Genomic DNA, 22,290 nt, shown 5'->3' with positions numbered 1-22,290 from the left:
AAAATACCAACAGTAGAATTGACAGGGTATTCAAAATACCCACAGTAGAATTTTCAGAGTATTCAAAATACCAACAGTAGAATTTTCAGGGTATTCAAAATACCAACAGTAGAATTGACAGGGTATTCAAAATACCCATAGTAGAATTTACAGGGTATTCAAAATACCAACAGTAGAATTTTCAGGGTATTCAAAATACCAACAGTAGAATTGACAGGGTATTCAAAATACCCATAGTAGAATTTACAGGGTAGTCAAAATACCCACAGTAGAATTTACAGGGTAGTCAAAATACCAACAGTAGAATTTACAGGGTAGTCAAAATACCAACAGTAGAATTTACAGGGTAGTCAAAATACCCACAGTAGAATTTACAGGGTAGTCAAAATACCCACAGTAGAATTTACAGGGTATTCAAAATACCAACAGTAGAATTTTCAGGGTATTCAAAATACCAACAGTAGAATTTACAGGGTAGTCAAAATACCCACAGTAGAATTTACAGGGTAGTCAAAATACCCACAGTAGAATTTACAGGGTAGTCAAAATACCCACAGTCATGGATACCAGGTCTACACTATTTTCTGTATCAATCACTACAAAAAACTATTTATTGCAACTTTCCTTTGAAGAATAAGGTGGGTAATTCAGTCAATCATTTAATTTTAATCTTATTATCTTTTCAAATAATTACTTCATCTTCTTATAAAAAGGGTAAATTAAATGTTAAATTGGAGTAAAGTGGGTAATTAAGTATATCAATTAATTTGAAGCTTTTGATCTTTTTCTGATAATTATAGCTCCCAGTCAATAGCCAACTTACTGATAAGCAGTCCTTATCTGTATCTTATAGGCATTTTAGGGAATCGATAAAGAGCAAATTATTACAGCAATATGACCTTAAACTTAATATAAATCCAAATAATAGTGGCCAAATCTTTTTTATGTGGATACATTTTATATAGATAATTTAATTATCTAATAAATGGTGTCAATGATGTAATATAAAATTATTTTATTTCATTTGTTAATGCTTTTCCAAGACGGAATTGTAACATTTCTTTAGAATGTCATAACTTCATTAAATCAAAGGGTAAAAAAATGCTGGGATTGATCTAAATTTTATTACCCCTGTCATAAAAAAGACCCATCTGGATTAAAAAGCTGACAATTGATGTTCTTGTGTATAATACACAGAAATATGGCAGGAATATCCGGTGTCATCCAGCTGAGAGATCCAGCCCAGAGTGTCTGTTTAACTTTATTACCCCCTCATAAAATTGTTTACAAAAAGAAAGCTGATAAATGTTTTCCCCGGTATGAATAAAAAGATCAATTAGCTCAACAGAAAATTTACTCATCATTTTCTCAGCTACTTATTGTTTCTAATTTTTGTAACACAAAATATTATCTACAAATTATTATAATCTTTATTGATTTTAATGGTAAATTAAACTGACGTAAGATATTCAATGATTTACGCATCAATGCATTTGGGGATTTTCCATACAGTACTCGGCCTCGAGTTACTGATCAAACAACATACTGGACGCAGTCGCCCGTACACTGCCCATTCTAAGAATGGGCATATTAAAAGACTTAAGGGGTTTTTTTTATATGAAAAACTCTCAAGACTGCTAAATAAAGTACTTCTATTCAGAAGTAAACAAAACTCTCAATAATTAAAACATGGAGAGTAAGTATATACCTTTAGTGATATTTTGCTCCTTTTCTTGTTAAAGGACTTCTCTGCACCATCCGGTTCACCCCTGGCATGTGACACTGCATTTTCCCATGATGTATCAGCCAAAATTCGTGACTTCATCTTCACAAAACTTGGCTGAATGTTGGAAATATCTGACACAGGGGCAATAGCACTGATCTGGGACAGTGATTCTGGAGTGTCTGTCATGTCTAATGCTGATATTTCTGATTCCGCAAAGCTTTGGGGAGGAGCTTGAAAGCCTCTTCTATAACTGGTGTGGGGCTGATATTCATTATACCTAGAAATTAAGAAAGGTAACTGAATAAAAAAATCACAAACCAAATCACTAAATAGAGTTTTTTCACCTTATGAAAAAAAATCCCTATAATTGTGAATTTAGGGAAGTATATTTCAAACAAAGAAACTGCTGCGCGTGTGACATGTTTATGATGATTAAATATTGAAAAACATTGGGTTTAAAGCAAAAAAAGCCTTGCATTTAAACACTATTTACATTTGTAGTTAAAAATAATTTGCTGAGGCCTGTGAATGGACCTCATATTCAGTCTAAAAACAAACAAAAAACACTGAGAGAAAGCAATGAATTAAAAGCATATCATATTAACAGACACATGAATTTAATATTTTAGACAAATATTATAAATTAAAAGTATCTGTGGAAATGAACTATGAAAGGTTCAACATGATTAGCAATAAGCAGAGATAATGAGACTTTATAATGTACCCCTGTTGTTTCCGTCTTTTCACAGGAGAAATGCCATAATCAGCTGCCATGTCACTGTTTGGTCCATTAACAGCATATTTCTTCTTCTGAACTATGCTGTCCCCCTCTGGATTTCCACGAATACCACTGTGGAAGCTTGGCCGGTGTCTCTGTTTGCGGGAAACTTCCATTAGGCCAAAGAGGAACTGAAAAAAAAATCATAAATGTCTTTTATGTCAGTCCGGAGATCCCAAGACTACCATATTGTGGCCAGGGTGCATATCCTTCTTCCAATTTTTGGAGCTTTATAGATTCCTAAATAATTCTATACATACAATCCATGGGGCAGATTTCTAAAATAACATAATGAACAAACAGGCTGCAAGCATTTGTTTCAATTTTCGTTATCCAATGTAGGGACTGGGAAGAAATCTTCCTTCGAAGATAACACATTATTAGGAAATTCTATGGGATTTTTCCATTTGTAGGAAATTTCCCCCAAAACTGATGAGAAATCAGATATGTGTCATATAAACCTAGAATAAACAGTGTTTTCAAATTGCACATTAATTAATGTGTTAGACAATGGTGGTACAACACTTTAATTTTGTTCAAACTTGCACTTAAATTTTTTTGTTACATGAAAAAATTAATATCTTCATCTTTATCATAACATTCCTTTGCTGTGTTACAGTCATTTGATATAAGAGTTTGTCTTTTCGCTTCGCAAAAATTTACATTGAATTTGGTGGTGGTGGGTAAAATTTTTACAGTTTTTCAATCAACATCAGCTTTGTTATTGGTATCACCTTAAAGCACAAATGAAGACAACTAAATTTTGATTTCATGAACTTTAATTTTTCTTTTCAGGTGACATTATGTACTAATCATTTGATTATCTGAATGTAATTTTAAATTGGAGGAAATACAGCCAATAATTACCCTTGCTTTCAAGCACCTATTGCACTTATAACATTATATATATCACCAGACTCACAAGTCCCTTGGCGACAAACTCCTACTTGGATTCCCTGGTTGACCCACTGTGATTGCATACAACTCATGCACCAAGTACTAAGACTTTATTTTAAATCCTTATATGCAGTGCTTTTAACCATCCTACGTAAAGAATACGACTGATCTTAAGTTGAAGAATATCAAATGTCTCCGTTGTACACCAATATTCCACATAATAACGGAATTGAATCTTGTCCATATTGTCTTAACAAAGACGTTGGCAACAAAGACATAATCATTTATTGCATTTTAAAGACATTATTTTCCAGTTTTTTTTCTTTCCTAAGATGGTTAAGTAGAATGTATACTACCATTATAACAGTGTGCGAAATTAACCTTTTTTACCTGGTAGCCAATGGGGCTACAGACTTTGAGATTTCTGTAGCCCAAGCCAGATTTCCATAGCCCACCGGTTAACAGAAAAACGCATCTTGAGTACCTTATATGGTTAAAAACAAGGAATGATATGACAACTGTACAATATCTTATTATATTTTGTATAAAATGCAAGTATGGTGGTTGTGTGGTCCTGTGTTGCCAGGGGGCTGGTAGTGGTTCGATTGGGGGGGGGGGGGGGGCTGGTTCTGTCAAGGCAGTTGGATTGTTGATGAAGGGGGAGGATGGAAGTCCTGTCAACATGTGCTGCTTGTGGCATTATTGACAGGCTTTTACAAACATCTATTTCATAATTTGCGGTGACTAAATAATCCAAGTTTATTTAAAAAAAACACACAACAAAAACAACATCCAAACTTTAATATCTCACTAAAACAAAAAAATAGTATTGACAGTCCGAAATATGATTTCCGTCAAAATAATTATTTTCAAGCAGTATAATCGGTCAACGGTGTCGAGGTAAACATTTACTCGACAATTTTTTTTAACCAACAAGCCTGATGATTTCATCGCCAGTCGGGCTACCTTAACCCTTTAGCGCATGTATACGAGATAGGCCGACATAGCTCATTACCAGATTGTATACGCATTTGGCCGACCGTATCCATTACTGGATGTAAACGCATGGCCCGCATATTTCAATAGGGTCATTTCAATATATCAATTTTGCATCTTTCTTTTTGTAAACAATATCCCGGATGTTTATAAAATTAAAGTTTAACCTTTTGTGTATTGATTTTCCCTTGAAAATATCGTCTGCTAAATTGAGAAGGTGTTTATACTCCCAATCGCAGGTGTGATATCCCATTGTGACGTAATAAGACCACGAGCTAAGTACTGTATGGAATTTCCCCCAAATTCATTGATGCGTAAATCATTAAATATATTACGTCAGTTCAGTTTATTATTAAACTCAATTGAGATTATATTTACTTACTTAAGGTAATATTTTGTTTACAAACAAAAGAAACAATTAGTAAATGAGAAAATGATGGGTAAATTTTCTGTGAAGCTTATATAATGTCCATCATAGTTTTGGCTGTAAAATAGGTCATGTGCAAGCGTTTTGTTTGATCTAGATCTTTTTATTCATACCGGAAAATCATTTATCGGCTTTCTTTTTTTGTAAACAATTTTATGAGGGGGTAATAAAGTTAAACAGACACCTTGGACTGGATCTCTCAGCTGGATGACACCGGATATTCCTGACATATTTCTGTGTATTAATACACAAGAACATAAATTGTCGGCTTTTTAATCCAGATGGGTCTTTTTTATGATAGGGGTAATAAAAATTAGATCGATCCCAGCATTTTATTACCCTTTGATTTAATGCAATTATGACATTTCAAAGAAATGTTACAAATCCATCTTGAAAATACATTCACAGCTGAAATAAAATAATTTAATATTTCATCATTGACGCCATTTATTAGATAATTTAATTATCTATAAAAAATGAATTCACATAAAAAAGATTTGGACACAATTATTTGGAGTAACATTGATTTTAAGGTCATACTGCTGTATTCATTTTCTCATTTTCAAATATCCAGAAAAGTACCTATGCAGATAAGGACTGCTTATCAGTAAGATGGCTATTGACTGGGAGGTGTAATCTGGCCACTTGTCTATGTGCTAAAGGGTTAAAGGATTTTTTCATAGCCTGGGTCAATTTTTCGTCGCCACGGGCGATCGGGCTACCGTTAATTTCGCACACTGTAATTGATTACATCAAAGAGATATATTTAACAGTTTCAGGGCTTGTTAACAACATACTGCAGGCCATTTTACCAGTTTTCAGGTCGAATAATAAGGCATTATTTTATGTACAAGTGTTGGTATCGACTTCAACAAAAAACTTATTATTTGTTCAATGTTGAAAATTTAAACAGTTCTGGACATCTGTACAATGTTCCAAATATAAATATTTAAAAAGATCAGTGGTTCATGTTACATATAACCTCTACCAGTCAGTACTGACGACACAATGTCACTCTGATATCAAAGAATTATTTAGTTTAAAAAAAAATTAGTCGCGAAATTATATTGCAACAGGAATTAACTCATTTAAAGTATAATAAAATGGAGAAATAGCATTTACATTGGGTAGGTTGAGCAATTAATAGAAATATTTAGTTCAATTCATCGCAAAATTACCTTTCAATTTGGTGTAAGAAAGTAAAAGATATCACGAAATTCTCCACCGCGCTGTTGATGCTGTAAAGCGATCTTTTAATTTCAGTCCGCTTGACGGGAGTTTGCAACTTTAAAACCTTTATAAAAGACAGTTTTTAGAATAAAACCCAAGATATAAGATATATGTGTCTATTATCGAAGGAAAAATCGTTTCGCAATCGTAAACGACATAGCTTCATTTTACGACAAACAAAAGATAGGAGGTCCTGACACACCTAAAATGACTTTGAAAATCTTTCGAGCAATTATCATGGGCCCTCCGGGCTCTGGTAAAGGAACCGTATCATCAAGGATTGTGAAAGATTTTAACATTAAACACCTGTCAAGTGGGGATATTTTGAGGTCACAGATTTTAAATAAGACAGGTACAGACAGTGTATTAGAAATCACATGTATAAATGACATTAAAAAAAAATTACTAGACCTTTTTTATTTATCCCACGGAACACATTTTTTTAAATTCAGACGTATTCCCTGCAGAAATTCTTGTATGCCTGTTTAAATTCTTGTTTTTGCATGTTCTTGTATTTATATATTTTCCACAATTGATTCTCAAATTTAGTATGAGAAGGCCTGTCACTACGGAATGCCGTTAGGGCCATCATCTATGAATGTGTTGATCTTCGTGATAGTACGATGATGGCAACGCGATAGTACGATGATTAAAACACGACACGATAGCATGATAATGAAAACGCGATAGTATGATGATGAAAACGTGACAGTACGCTGATGAAAACACTACAGTACGATGATGAAAACACAACAGTACGATACTACGATGATGAAAAAGCGAAAAAACGAAACTACAATGGTGAAAACGTGACAGTACGATGGTAAAAACATGATAGTTTATCGCATAATCATCATCGTACTGTCGTATTATCACATTTTCATCTCATACTATCGCGTTTTCATCATTGTACTGTCGCGTTTTCACCATTGTAGTTTCGTGATTTTGCTTTTTCACCATCGTACTATCGAGTTTCAAATCAACACATTCACAAGCGATGGCCCTAACGGCATTCCATATTTCACACCTAGCCCCTTTTGCTTTCGGATAGTCAATGGTATCACATTGCTAAGAATGGTAGGACATTGTCAGAACATTGGTGAAAAAATAAGCAACGGCAGGCGACGGTATACATTTTTTTACAATGCTCAAAAAATTCTGCCATTGACCTGCCAAAGAGATCAATAGAAATATATGCAGTAACACAGCAGCACTACTGTATGGTTTTGTTGATGTCGGTAGAACACTAGTAGGGCCCTGTTACATGGATTGGCGGCTCTCAGGTGGCCTTAATGTGTACTGTACTGGTACAGATGTGCTATTGTAATCCTGCTGATATACTTACAATGTACTTCAGAGCGATGTGATACCATACTAATACTGTACATCGGTACTACAACTGCAGCACAACGGTATCACTCTGCTATAGATAAGATCAGCAGTGGCACATCGGTAGAACAATGGCAGCGCCTCAGTATAACATCAGTTACAAAAAAGTGGTATTTGGTACCACATCAGCTTTAAAGTCCGTACTACATCGGTATTACTACGGCCAATTGTGATTTTTCAAGTGCTTTCTCAACGGAGCTCTGCCGATCTTTTCGCCCAAGTTGTTTATTGTGTGCTCTGGTAAAGTCCAGGCGAGGTAGATCGGTAGTGTGGGACAGGCCTTTAACAAGATCTAGTTAACTAACTTCAACTTGCATTCTTAGTCTATATCTATATATATATTTACATATTATGTTTATTTAGTGCTGTAGGTCAAAGGCTATACATGTACATAGCTTATGTGACCCTGTTGTTAAAAGTACACTGCTCAGACAAGAAATAAATATTGACTTGACTTGAATTATGAAAGATGACTGCGTAAGTTATGATTGACATTAATCATTATGAATTCAGTCACTCAGGTGCATTGTCAATTTTTTTACCATTACTGTAAATCTTCAGTATGTTTGTTCCAGCTGCGGGCATGGCAGCAAAGAAATATATAGATGAGGGCAACCTGGTGCCAGATGATGTGATGGTCAATCTCATCATAGGAGAGCTGCATCCCCTAAAACAGAACTGGCTCCTTGACGGTATATATATATATAGACTATTGAGGGCTCAGTACAAGATGGACATGACTCCGTCTATTTCTATATACAGTATAACCTGTTCTGTACTAAGCACTTTTGTTGGCATGTGCACGTCAGGAAGAGGGCATGGGATTCCCTGGGATGAATACATAATTATATTCTATCCAGCCTATCTCAACTTAGACCAGCGGGGTAGCTCTAAAGGGGTCAGCCTTTCATTCTTCTCTAAATGTTGGCACTGTGGGACCATCTAGATTCCATTAGTAATGGTTCCCACAGCTTTTTGGCCTTGTCATTACCACGTTGGAGTATATTGGTATGCTACATGCCAAAGTAGTAAAGATGAGGCCAAAAGACTATGGAAACCATTACTAATGAAATCTAGGGGGTAAATAACCCTCTTTGGCATCAAATTTCAACTTTTAGTCACCCTGGGCGATGTTGGTGGGTCAAGCCAAAATGCAGTCATATAGACATGGGCAAACCATCATGGAAGAAGAAGCACTGAGCCCTCGATATATATTATATGTCATGTCATGTGTATATGTAACTACATGTATAGTCTTTTGAATAGTATAGTATGAACCAGTTAGATAAACTCCATAAGAATATGTTGTCGGCATGAACATGGGAATGTCTGAATGAAAACTAATTTTAAAAGATGTTTCATGCAGATTATTAGTAGTACATTTATAGAATATATTCGTTGTACCTTAATTAATGTGCTAGTGACAAACATCCATGTCACTGTGTGTACTAGATGGATGTACATTATTTGTCTCGAATTGTAAATGAAAATTTATGATGTGAAAGATGAGGCTGGGTTATTGTGATTAATAAGCTCAAAAGAATTTTAGTCATGTACCAGGAGCATTTAATAAGTGGTGACAATGAAGCTGAAAAATCAGTTTCCTAATGTGCACATACATGAACATGTATAGCATACCACTGAAAAGGGTATTGATATTTCTAAGAGCCCATCCAAATTATACACATTTTTCGCATGCATAATTATGTAGCTGAATAGGCAGGTAAAAGAGCGTTAAAGGTGAATTCCAGCCTTGTCGGCCAGTTTTTGCTGCCTCTGACAACAGGCTGTCCAGCTGTCCTAAAAAAAAATTCAGTTTTGCCCAAGTTCCTAATAAAACTCAAATTTCAAAGGGAATTCCTAAAAAAAGCTCTTATTTTTTTATGTCAATTCCTACTTTTTCAGTTTTCTTCTCTAATTGCCTTAACAGTTTTGAAAATACAAACTAATACACTTACTGTTTAATGTGTGTTTAATGTAGTTTACAGTTCTTATTCAGAGTATATTCAATACAGTGAATGGCAGATGACCAGTGGATCCATGTCAGGCTTGTTTATTGGTTGTGACCTTGTGCATGTTGTGGCGGCATGTTCTAAAACCTGGCCTGTTTTTTACATATTGAGAGTACAAGCACTGAATATACTAGAACACAATGATAGACCTTTATTTAGAAATGAAACTGCATGTTAAATGTAATGATTTTTTTCTGAGTTATTTTTAGATAAAAAGTAGTTTAATTGAATGCATTTGAATAGTGTTACCACTGATCAGATTTTTTTGATTAAGTGCATACTGGTATATCTGGGTTTACAAATCAAATCTTATAATCAATGAGTTCAAACTCAAGTTTTACATACATGTACATATTAATTTTATTTTTTACATACATATATATTTTATTTGTGATGATTTTTATGTTTTGTCTTTATTAAAGATGTAGAAATTCCATCTTACAGTTCATAAAAATCATAGTAAAAAATCTAGTTGTTCAAAACTACATGCATAGCTCAATTTAAAACATATTTTTTTGTTTAAGAAAATTAATAAATTATGCATTTAAATAATCTACTGTTATACTATGTATAGGATGCTAGCATAGATTGGACGCAGGCAAAAACATTGGTAAAAAACGGGGGGTAAAAACCCTTAATATATAAGATAGGACGCAGCGGAAAAATGTTTAAATCGGAGCCGTAAAATTTAGGTTGGTAAAGTATTTATAACATATATTAAAGTAAAAACAATAAAAAAAAAATATATTTAAGGCATATTCAATAACTGTCTTGTGTATTTCGATAATTATCGTCGTATTGCGGTAATTAAGTGTATTTCGGTAAGTCCAGTATCCACCATATTTGTTTTTACGAGTTATTTTTTGGGATCGTGAAAATGGCATATATATATATATATAAACCATGTGATATTAAATTTTAAAGCAAACTGATATGTACTTAATTGTTTATTTCAAGTAAATTTATTCATTAGATACGCAAGAAAAGTAACAGTAGCACAGGTAATAATACAGTTTTATTCTGTCAACCTGATGACGCTTTTCTTCAATTAGCCTTCGTCGTCTTCTGGCGGTGTATCGTAAACAACAATGATATAATTCTAATAGTATGCATGAATGTTCTCAAAATGTCAACACCCTCAGATAAGTATTAAAACAAGTGGTAAAGTGCGAACAAACAACCATACCGTATTACCATCACAATAGTTTGTTCTATTGATGTTTTTCTAATGACAGACAGTGGGTAAAGTGCAAACAAACAACCAGTTTTTAGACTATCTGGGCATGCGCGCAGGTAGTCTTTTAAGACTGCAAATTCCAAAGAACTGCTTCTTTTCATGTCGTTTTAAACCATTTTTTTGTCTCAATGCGCTCTATGCAGAATGACGACGAAATCATAAAAATAGATTAGTTGTATTGCAGTCCGAGTATGAGTTCTTGCTTGTTCGGCTATTTCCGCGCTATATTTCTGTATCCCGGCATATTATTTTTAGCAGAATATAACTATTTTTAGATCGTTATATTTATCAGATTAATGTGGGTCAAAATAATGGAGGCTCTGGTAGGAAGGTAACATACTGATATTCACTCTGAGTTTAGCCCAAGATGTTCTGGAATTTATTACCGACCGCAAGTATCCCATCGCCTGCAGGGTTTGTTATTATAACCTGGTGTGACCCTGAAGCAGGCTTATTTGTAATGGTGTATTTTTGATATTTCTTTTATGAGATAAGAAACAAAATTGATTGTCTGAAAGTCAAAATAGTTGTATCTCAGGTTTCGCGTTGCTAATGCTTCAAATACTATGATTTGCCTGCTATACAATAACAAAATACTATTCATTCTATGATTTTAGGCATATACTTTTCTAATAAGATGTTTTCATTTTTTGCGTAAAAGCTTTGTTCCGGTGTATTCTTGGCATAGTTTTGGACATTAGGCTTTCAATTAATTCTAACATACATGCCCTTTGATAAAAACAATAGATGACTTTGGAAAAATATCTGGCCTAAAAATAAATTCAACAAAATCTACAGTCTTACGAGTAGGGAGTTTAAAATCATCATATATTGCATACTTAGATAGTTATCAATTTCACAACGACAGTCAGGAAGCCAAAACACTTGGAATCGTTTTTAACAAGAGCAATAGCAATATGATTCAAGATAATCTTGTTCCAAAGCTACAAAGTTTCAAGAATTGTCTCAAGAGTTGGCAGCACAGAAAACTAATGCTTATGGGAAAAGTTACAGTAGTTAAGACATTAGCGCTTCCAAAGACATTAGCGCTTCCAAAACCTATCTATCCCATGACAGTTCTACCTTCACCACCTAAATACATTCTTGATGACATTAACACATCAATTTTTAAGTTCATTTGGAATAATAAACCCGACAAGATAAAAAAGAAAGTACTAATGAACGATTTTAAAGATGGTGGCCTTGGAGTTCCAAATATTTATATGTTAAATAAATCAATCAAAGTGTCATGGGTGAAGAGACTACTGGATGAAACAAATAGACATCAATACAAAACTTTTTATAATGACGCTTTACATAAATTTGGAGGCAGGTTGGTTTTCGAAAGTAATCTCGACGAAGTAACAATAAATATCATTGCACATAGATATAAATTTTTAGCTGAAGTACTCTTATCATGGTCTGAAATAAGCAAATATATTGAAACTAATAGTTCAAGTAAAACAATATTATGGAATAACTCCGACATAAAGGTAAATGAACAAAGTGTATACTATCACAAATGGTATGAAAAAGGTATCAAATTTGTCCAACATATCTTTGATTACAGATCAAAGGAATTTTATACATTTGACGAGATAAAACATCTTTATACTATAGGCAATTCTGATTTCCTAAAGTATTACCAGCTTACGGCTAGTATACCGAGTAAAATAAAACATAAATTAAAAGAAGAATCAATAGTAAATCATGACATAGTCTCACTTGTTCAAAAGGTTGAAAATACTAAGCGAAAACCGAATAAAATTCTGTATACATTACAAATAAAAACCCTTAAAGCAAACCATGGTAAAGAAGATAAATGGAATCAAATTCTAGGAACAGATTTCGAGACAATTATGTGGAATAAAATATTTACATTGCCATTAACATGCACCATTGATACAACAATAAGAACCTTCCAGTACAAATACATTTATAGGCTTATACCAACAAACAGATACCTATATCAATGCTAGCTCACAAACTCCAGCTTATGCCAATTCTGTTCAGAATATATAGAGACAATGGAACATCTTTTTTGGGAATGTAGACTTGTACAAAATTTGTGGAACAATCTTAATAACCTATTCTTGTCACTAAATATCCCAATTAGTCTAAATATTAAAACCATAAGTTTTGGATTTTTTAAAAAATCAAATTTTAGTCGTCTCATTAATTTCTTGATTGTGTTTTTGAAATATTTTATATACTTTATGAAGCTTAGAGATATTACTCCAACTTTTACCGCTTTCAAAAACTACATAGGTTTGCGATACAAAATCGAACATGAAATTGCATTCATGAATGACAAACTAACAGTCCACGAGCAAAAATGGCATGTATTAAAAGAAAAATTACATTTAAGCAACACCCTCTAGTACAGTCTTTTTTTTTTCTTTCTACCTTTTCGTAGTTTATAAACTCTTTATTTACTTGTTAATATTTATTTTTTTCTAGTTTAAAATTGATCTCTGCTTTTTTTGTCTTTTATTTTCTTTTTTTATCAGTTTGTTTAACAATATAAAAATGTCTACTCTTTTCTGTATCGACACCACCCTCACTTCTTAAATAAGCATTACATAATAAACACCATATGTTATACATTACGTATGTATATGATCAATTGTATTGTGTAATGTGGAATATTTAATAATAGAAAAAAAACACACATGCCCTGATACGACAGTGAGTTATGCATACGATAAAGCAAAGTAGTTCGGATTTAACCTGTAAATCATCCAAACAGTGCGAAGTATTCATAACAGCACTAGTATTATTTCTACACAGATACTTACATAAAACATAAATAACATTTATTTATCAATAAAACTTGAAAAAGCACAATCGTATTCCCATTCTTAGAACAGACAATTTCCGATAATCTAAAAATAGTTTCAACTACATTAACTGACCGATTTTCCAAAAATAGTTTCTACCTACATTAACTGACCACATGTTTGTCCTCACCACGGGAAAACGACCATCTGATAAGCTCTGCATTTTGATAGGAATTATTGCTAAAGTTGCTCGTAAAAATAAAATCATTTTCCTTCAACAATTAAAACGTGTATGTTCATAAAACTTGCCTAACGTATGATATCTAATCAAAGCACCGAAAAACCTTTAGAAGTGATTAAAAGGGGCATGCATTGTAACTTTAAATACATGGGGATATGTCGACTGAAGTGATAAGCTGTGCATTTTGAATGGAATTATTGCTGAAGTTGTTTGTAAAAAAAAAAGATTTTCCTTAAACAAAACGTGTATATTCATAAAAGGAAATGATATATATGATGTATTGTATTTTCCTACCGTATGATATCTAATCAAAGCAACGAAAAACCTTTAGAAACGATTGAAAGGGGCATGCATTGTAACATTAAATACATGGGGATGGGGGATTACGACGATTGAAGTGACATTAACATAAACAAAACGACACAATACCCATAAAATAGATCAAGATATGTTTGTTTCCTTGCCTAGTGTGGGCACAAGCGCTCTTGGCCCTCGTCACATTTTTCACTTTTATTTATGTGCCCTTCAACCATTTTCATAGTTCAAATAAAATTTGAAACTCTCACACATTTGCCCGCAGATAGTCTTTCAGCGCCTTGCGCTTTGATTACCATACGGTATTACCATCGCAATAGTTAGCTTTTGATGTGTTTTTTAATGACAGACAGCGGGTGTTTTTCACACCTTTGCACATTTGAAAAGATTTGATAGTGACAATAATGTTACTTTGCGGTATGCATATTCCTTTATTATTATTTTAAAACAGTAACATACAACAAAATGTTTTATAAAATATCGGAACTTTAAAATCGTGAACAACGTTTAATTGATATTTACCTCAAATCCCGATTGTCCGTTGCTGTTATAACTCAATCCAGTGAAAGCGCTGACTCACATGGAGTTTTTGTGAGAAGCGTCCCTTTTGTAAAATAGTAAACACTTCTGTTTGTTTTCAATTTATTTCTGAATAAATCATTTTTAAGTAAACATTCAATATATTTCTGTGTGTGTTAACTTGCGTGATTTTACCTACTTCAGTTGTTCTCTTCGGTGGACACAGTATCGGTACTTACCATTACCGCGTTCGTCTCCAGATCGACATTCTCGGCCTGAAATGGACTTGTGAAAAACTGATAAAATCCTAGCATAGAAAGGACGCAGGCAATTTTTTTACACGATAATCTGGAGTAAAAAAGTGGATCCTATGCATAGTATAATACTTACATTTTTATCTCAATAAATCTCAGAAAAAAAATAATTAAACATATTGTAACAGTCCGCTGTAGGCGGCGGATGTGCATTCATAATAACATTCCGTTATAAACGGAAGTACGTCCATAGTATGTATGTTAACTTGGATGGTAATATGCAAATTAGCAAAGCCCGGGCTCTATGTGAATAGAGAATTAAGTGTATATAAAGACCAGTGGACCCCTTCAGGGTTGAGCACACTTTTCTCTGAAGGGATCAGTTGGTGTTTGTTTAACGTCGCACATTACAAATGGTGGCAGCAGTGGGATTATGACAACTGCCGGAACGGAGTTGCCTTACCCATAATATTCCCAGACCAAGACTCGGGACGCGTCTTCTTGGAGGGGAAAGGAATGAAATGGTCCGCTGTAGGCGGGGGATGTGCGTTCATAATACATTCCGTTATAAACGGAAATACGTTCATAGTATGTATGTTAACTTGGATAGTAATATGCAAATTAGCAAAGCCCGGGCTCTGTGTAAATAGAGAATTTAGTGTATATAAAGACCAGTGGACCCCTTCAGGGTCGAGCATGCTTTTCTCTGAAGGGATTGGTTGGTGTTTGTTTACTGTCACACATTACAATATTATTTAATATTCAAATAAAGGTCTATCATTGTGTTCGAGTATATTCAGAAATTGAACTCTCGTAATGTATAAAATCTGGCCTGGCAAGGCCCGGCCTGGCCGGACACAAAATGCTGAGTCAGCAGGCCAGGCCAGGCTGGGCCAGGCCAGGCCAGGTTTTAGAACATGCCTGTTGTGGCAATGATTTAATTATAAAGGTTAGAGCCAATTAACAGCTGAGACAATGGAACCCTGGTGTATGTCATTCCTGTACTTATAGTATGTGAGTTTATTTCTTGTTAAATTTATAGAGGTAAGTCCATTATGATGTTTACAACCACCATATTTAGCCCTTAAATTCCTAATTTTAGCCCTAAATTAGCCCTAAAATTTCTTTTTTATTCCTAAAATTAGCCCTTATTTCTTGCCAAAACGTGCTGGACAGTCTGTGACAAAGATATTGATATTGTCAAATCCACAGTACAGGAATGTCGGATGCAGTGAACCACTGCCAAAGTAAAGCAGGTCTTAGTGAACCATTTAGCTGGACAGAGTGGACCATCTATGAATTATATGAAGTTTTATTTGAGTACAGCCAAAATTTGTTTTGTCGAAGTAGTCGGGACTTATAAAAATAATTCCAGATAACGAACATTCGATATATCTGAAACACAAAAAATAGCATTGAATCCAACACATTCGAGTCCGACTTATGTCTGATGTTTACATCGGTAGTTGAATCGGTCTTGTAATATATTTTCGTCATGAAAATTTATCATTAGTGTTAATTTGGTTCAGTTCAAGTTTATTGATTACACAAACACAGATATAAAACAAACACATTCATGGTATAATAAACAATGTTATATCACATAATTATGACAGCAACTATGCTAAAATAGCAGTTTGAGGATGGCTTTGTACTTCTTACTGTGTGGTTTTTAATTCAATTTTTGTTTGGAACCCTATCTCCCTATGGCTGATCCATATTATTCCCCAGTATTTTATTTCAGGTCTTTCCCTGAATTGGTTGACTTGAGCGTTGGAACTAACATCTGACATTTTGAAGTCATTCTTTCTGTGTCCAATTAGGGATTTATCGAATCAATTAAATCCCACTGTTTTATACATAAACATAAAATCACAAACTTGAGCAATAAATGTCTCGTTTTTCAAAAACATAAACAAATAACTTTAATTATCTACACTTTTTAGGAATTATTCACCAAATTATAACAGATTGTTATTTTAACATGCACAGTTATTAGAGACATGCCGGCATGCAAACCGTCATAAGAAAAAGCGAAAACATTGAGATACAAAAATGGACTTAAGCCGAATTGTTTTATATAGAAACAGAAGGAATAAATTAGGGACTGGGTAAAAAGTTTGACACAACCGTAAAATCGAGATATCAGGTATCCACATAGCAAGTTTGGACTGTAGTTTTATTTAATAAATTGTTAACTCATCCCTTTGTCTATTTGATAACCCAGTGCTGATATTATCCAATGTTTTACCATGTATATATTCTCTTAAATCAAATGCACACTAACAAAACATGTTTGCTTTTTATGAATAGATCTACAAATTTATTTTTATACCCCCGACAAACAAAGTTTGAAGGGGGTATATTGGAGTCACCCTGTGGTCGGTCGGTCGATCGGTCGGTCGGTCCGTTGCAATTTACCTTGTCCGAAGCATAACTTAAAAACTACAGGATGGAATTGGATTAAACTTCATACAATGATAGAGCATAATGAGAGGAAGTGCAGTGTACAATAACCATAACTCTATTCTTGCTTATTACTGAGTTATTGCCCTTTATTTGTTTTTTTGCTGTCAATTTTTTTTCCAGACATTAACTTGCAAACTACTAGATGGAATTTATTGAAACTTGATACAATCGTAAAGCACAATGAGAGGAAGTGCAGTGCACATGAACCATAACTCTATTTTAGCTAATTACAGAGTTATGGCCTTTAAAAAAAAAAAAATGTTTAACTTGAAAACTATTGGATGGAAAGCTCCGCTCCATACAGTGATAGATCATAATGAGATAAAGTGCAGTGTACAAAACCGCAATTCTATTTCAGCTAATTACAGAGTTACTGCCCTTTGTTACTTTTTCTTGTCCGGAGCTTAACTTGAAAACTACTAGATGGAATAGCATAAAACTTCATACAATGATAAATCATAATGAGAGGCGGCGTTCGGGGGTATTAATCACCTTCAGTGATAGCTCTAGTTTAATTTATAATTGGATATTTATATTATTAGCTTGACTATTCAAAGAATAAGGAGGTTTTACTAATAATAACTCCATAATATCCTAAATACAAATTATGGCCCCTGATTGACTTAGGCACTTAGGTTGAAGTTTACAGTCACATTGTGTCAGGTGAAAGTTTTAGGGCAAGTTGGGATTATTACTAATAACTTCTATATTTTTATAGCCTTCATTCAATTGACTTAATATTTTACACAATTATTGAAGACTATCTAACAATTAGGTTACATAACACCATTTTATCCTAAATATAAATTATGGTCCCTGATTGACTTAGGAACTTAGGTTAAAGTATGAGGGCACCTTGTGTCTAGTTAAAGTTTGAGGGCAAGTTGGGATTTTCACTAAATACTTCTAAACCCTTTATTCCATTGAATTGATACTTCACACAGTTGTTTAGCGCCACCAAACAATTATGTAACATACATGTACCTCCATATTAACCCTTAATACAAATTATGGCCCTTGATTTACTTTTTAGCTCGACTATTTGAAGAATAAGGAGGGCTACACTACTCGCCCCAGCGCCTGGTTAAAGTTTTAGGGCAAGTTGGGATTTTCTCTTATAAGTCCAATACCCTTCATTCAATTGACTTAATACTTAACACAGTTGTTCAGGGCCATTACATAATGAGGCTAGATAACTCCATATTATTCTTTTTACAAATTATGGCCCCTGATTGACTATGGAACTTAGGTTAAAGTTTTAGGGCAGGTTGGGATATTTATTAATAACTTCTATCCCCTTAGTTCAATTGACTTAATACTTCACACAGTTGTTCAGGACCATCACATAATGAGGTTACATAACTCCATATTATCCTTAATACAAGTTATGGCCCCTGATTGACTTAGGTTAAAGTTTTAGGGCAGGTTAAAGTTTTAGGGCAAGTTGGGATTTTTACTCATAAGTCCAATACCCTTCATTCAATTGACTTAATACTACACACAATTGTTCAGGACCATCACACAATGAGGTTATATTACTCAATATTATCCTTAATACAAGTTATGGCCCCTGATTGACTTAGGTTAACGTTTTAGGGAAGGTTAAAGTTTTAGGGCAAGTTGGGATTTTAATAAAAAAACTTCTATACCCTTCATTCAATGCACTTAATACTTCGCAGAATTATTGACGACCATCTTACAACAAGGAACATAACTCCATTTTAACCCTTTATACAAATTATGGCCCTTGAATGATATTTTTTTTTTTTTTTTTAATTTTTCTTTTAATATCTTTTGAAAGGCACATTTTTATATTCTTAACCACATTTTCATAAAGGGAAAACAAGTTATTTGAATGACTTGCATCATTGTTCGGGCGGTCTAGTGGGAGGGCAGTGTCAAAGTCACCTTATGTATCGAATATTTTTAGCTAGGTTTGACATAAATAGACCAAACTTAGTATATACGAAGACTTTATGGAGACCTTTTATGGAAATGCGTTTGAGGCCCCTAGGATCAACGTCAAGGTTACTATTAATAGAAAAGGGTTGGTATTAAAAACTTAAGTAAAGGTCTACATATTGTGACCAAACTTTGTATATAGGAAGAGTTTATAGAGACCTTTTCTGAGATTGTGTTTTAGGCCCCTAGAGTTATGGTCAAGGTCACTGTTGCTAAAAATAGAAATATGCTTAGTACTGAATAACTCAAGTAAGGGTTGACATAGTGTGACCAAACTTGGTATATGGGACAAGTTTATGCAGAACTTTCATGGATTGCCTTTCGGCCCCCTAGGGTCAAAGTAACTGTTACTAAAAAAAGATTACTGTTTCAGTTATGGTTGACATACTGTGATCAAACTTAATATGTAGGAAGAGTTTATGGAGGACTTCCATGGGATTGTGTTTGGGGCCCATGGAATCAAGGTCACTGTTACAAAAAATAGAAGAAAGCAGTTGAAACTGAATCTCTGCTGCCAATCATTCAAAACCTGGTTTTGTCACTCGCGCTTCTTGTTCACTTTTTAAGTTGATTGTTTTATTGGTTTTGACAGGCACATATTACATCGTTATTGTATTCACTTCTAAGTCTAAGTGGCGTAGTCGAGTGCGCTGTCTTATGACAGCTCTTGTTTAATGTGTGTTGTTTTTCTTTTATTGCTTTTGACAGGCACATTTTTTATATTTTTAACCAGGTTTTCAGAAAGTGGAGGGTGGTGTCAAACTAATATATGGTATCGGATATATTTATTTTTTATTTGACATATGGTGACCAAACTTGGTATATAGGTAGAGGGAGATTTTTCATGGGATTGTGTTTGGGGCCCCTAGGGTCATGGTCAAGGTGACTGTTACTAAAAATAGAAAAATGTTTGGTACTGAATAATTTTAGTGAGGGTTGACATAAAGCAACCAAACTTGATATATAGGAAGAGTTTATAGAGGCATTTCATGAGATTGGGTTTGGGGCTCTGAGAATCATGGTCACGGTAAAGGTCACTGGTACTAAAAATAGAAAAAGGTTAGTTCTGAAAAACATTTGTTAGGGTTGACATATTGTGACCAAACTTGGAATATCATAAAGAAGAGTTTATGGAGACCTTTCAAGAGATTGGGTTTAGGGCTCGGAGAGTCATCGTCAAGGTTAAGGTCACTGGTACTGAAAATAGAAAAAGTTTAGTTCTGAAAAATATTAGTTAGAGTTGACATTTTGTGACCAAACTTGGTATATAGGAAGAGTTTATGGAGACCTTTTGAGAGATTGGGTTTGGTGCCCCTAAGGTCAAGGGCAAGGTCACTGTTACTTGAAATAGAAAAAAAAATGCTGAATCTCACAACAAAGGCTGAAGTTTTGCGGTCAATCATTGAAAAGTTGGTTTTGTCGCATTGTGGTGAATCTAGTTTACTTTTTAATTTGCTTTTTTTATTGCTTTTGACAGGCATAACATCATTATTGTATTTACAGTCGAAACTCGTTATGTTGACTTTTTCAGGACCTAGGGAAAAAAGTCAAGATAACGAACATTCGACACATCCGAATTACAAAAAATATCACCAATCCCAACACATCTTAGTTTGATTTATGTTCAATGTCCGACTTCTGCTATTGAACGGTTTTGTTACATATTACCGTCGCGAAAACAGCAAACGTACTATTGAAATATTGATTTATTTATGTCAAATTTATTTTATTCAATTCAATTAATTGGTTTAAAAAAGTTTTTTTTTACATGCAGTGTAGAGAAATTTCTTCGTCACGTAACTTCCATTGTTGTCAAATTTTTTCCATGATATCACCAGCATCCTCGTGTGTTTCAATAAATGTCTATTGTGCAATAACTGTCTCTTTAATCAGAAACATAACCAAACAACTTAAATTATTCACACTTATTGAATAACCACCAATTATGACAGTTTGTTATTTTGACATGCACGGTAATTTAGCGACATGCCGCAAGTCATGAATATTTTCGCACCTACAGCTTGATCTATAGTTCGACATAAGAAACAAGGGAAATGTGTGAAATTCGACCACAGGGACTGAAATAGGAGGTTGACATAGCGAAAAAATCTAGATAGAAAAATCAACACAAGCAGATTTATTTTATAAAGAATAAGAAGGAATAAATTCCGGACCGGAGAAAAAAGTCAACACAGCCGGAAAGTCAAGATATCCGACATCAACATAGCGAGTCTGGACTGTATTTCTAAGACAAAGCAGCGTATAGTCTACTGTGCTAGACTGCTACAGTTCTTGTTTTAATAGATATGTGTTTGCTTTCTTAAGTGTTTATTTGCTTCATTTTGCTACCTGTGTTAATTCAATTTCTTGTTTTATGTGTTAATTTGCATTATTATCATGCTACCTGTGAAACTTCAATCTCATGTTTTATGTGTTAATTTGCATTGTTTTCATGCTACCTGTGTTACTTCAATCTCATGTTTTATGTGTTAATTTGCATTGTTTTCATGCCACCTGTGTTAATTCAATCTCATGTTTTATGTGTTAATTTGCATTATTATCATGCTACCTGTGTTACTTCAATCTCATGTTTTATGTGTTAATTTGCATCATTTTCATGCTACTTGTGTTAATTCATTCTCATGTTTTATGTGTTAATTTGCATTGTTTTCATGCTTCCTGTGTTACTTCAATCTTGTGTTTTATGTGTTAATTTACATTGTTTTCATGCTACCAGTGAAACTTCAATCTCATGTTTTATGTGTTAATTTGTATTATTTTCATGCTACCTGTGTTAATTCATTCTCATGTTTTATGTGTTAATTTGCATCATTTTCATGCTACCTGTGTTAATTCAATCTCATGTTTTATGTGTTAATTTGCATTGTTTTCATGCTACCTGTGTTACTTCAATCTCATGTATTATGTGTTAATTTGTATTATTTTCATGCTACCTGTGTTAATTCATTCTCATGTTTTATGTGTTAATTTGCATTGTTTTCATGCTACCTGTTTTAATTCATTCTCATGTTTTATGTGTGAATTTGCATTGTTTTCA

The 22,290-nt window shown here is 33.8% G+C and overlaps 2 protein-coding genes across 2 annotated transcripts in view; one reads left to right on the top strand and one right to left on the bottom strand.

The window, feature by feature from the left end:
• Positions 1-6,085, bottom strand: part of LOC128213480 (pumilio homolog 3-like) — an 84,201-nt gene extending 78,116 nt beyond the window's left edge. Inside the window, exons 1-3 of the mRNA XM_052919219.1 lie at positions 6,003-6,085; positions 2,451-2,635; positions 1,709-2,003 (exon numbers count right to left, since the gene is read on the bottom strand). Of these exons, the coding sequence (XP_052775179.1) occupies positions 1,709-2,003; positions 2,451-2,620 (465 nt within the window). The 5' untranslated portion in view covers positions 2,621-2,635; positions 6,003-6,085. The remainder of the gene's footprint in view (positions 1-1,708; positions 2,004-2,450; positions 2,636-6,002) is intronic.
• A 114-nt stretch (positions 6,086-6,199) lies between these two features.
• Positions 6,200-22,290, top strand: part of LOC128213699 (GTP:AMP phosphotransferase AK3, mitochondrial-like) — a 32,417-nt gene continuing 16,326 nt past the window's right edge. The window contains exons 1-2 of the mRNA XM_052919708.1: positions 6,200-6,406; positions 8,019-8,135. Of these exons, the coding sequence (XP_052775668.1) occupies positions 6,262-6,406; positions 8,019-8,135 (262 nt within the window). The 5' untranslated portion in view covers positions 6,200-6,261. The remainder of the gene's footprint in view (positions 6,407-8,018; positions 8,136-22,290) is intronic.

This window comes from Mya arenaria, chromosome 13, assembly GCF_026914265.1.
Source record: "Mya arenaria isolate MELC-2E11 chromosome 13, ASM2691426v1".
Classification (NCBI taxonomy): domain Eukaryota; kingdom Metazoa; phylum Mollusca; class Bivalvia; order Myida; family Myidae; genus Mya; species Mya arenaria.
The sequence above is the reverse complement of the archived record's forward strand: the minus strand, read 5'-3'. Positions and strand labels throughout refer to the sequence as shown.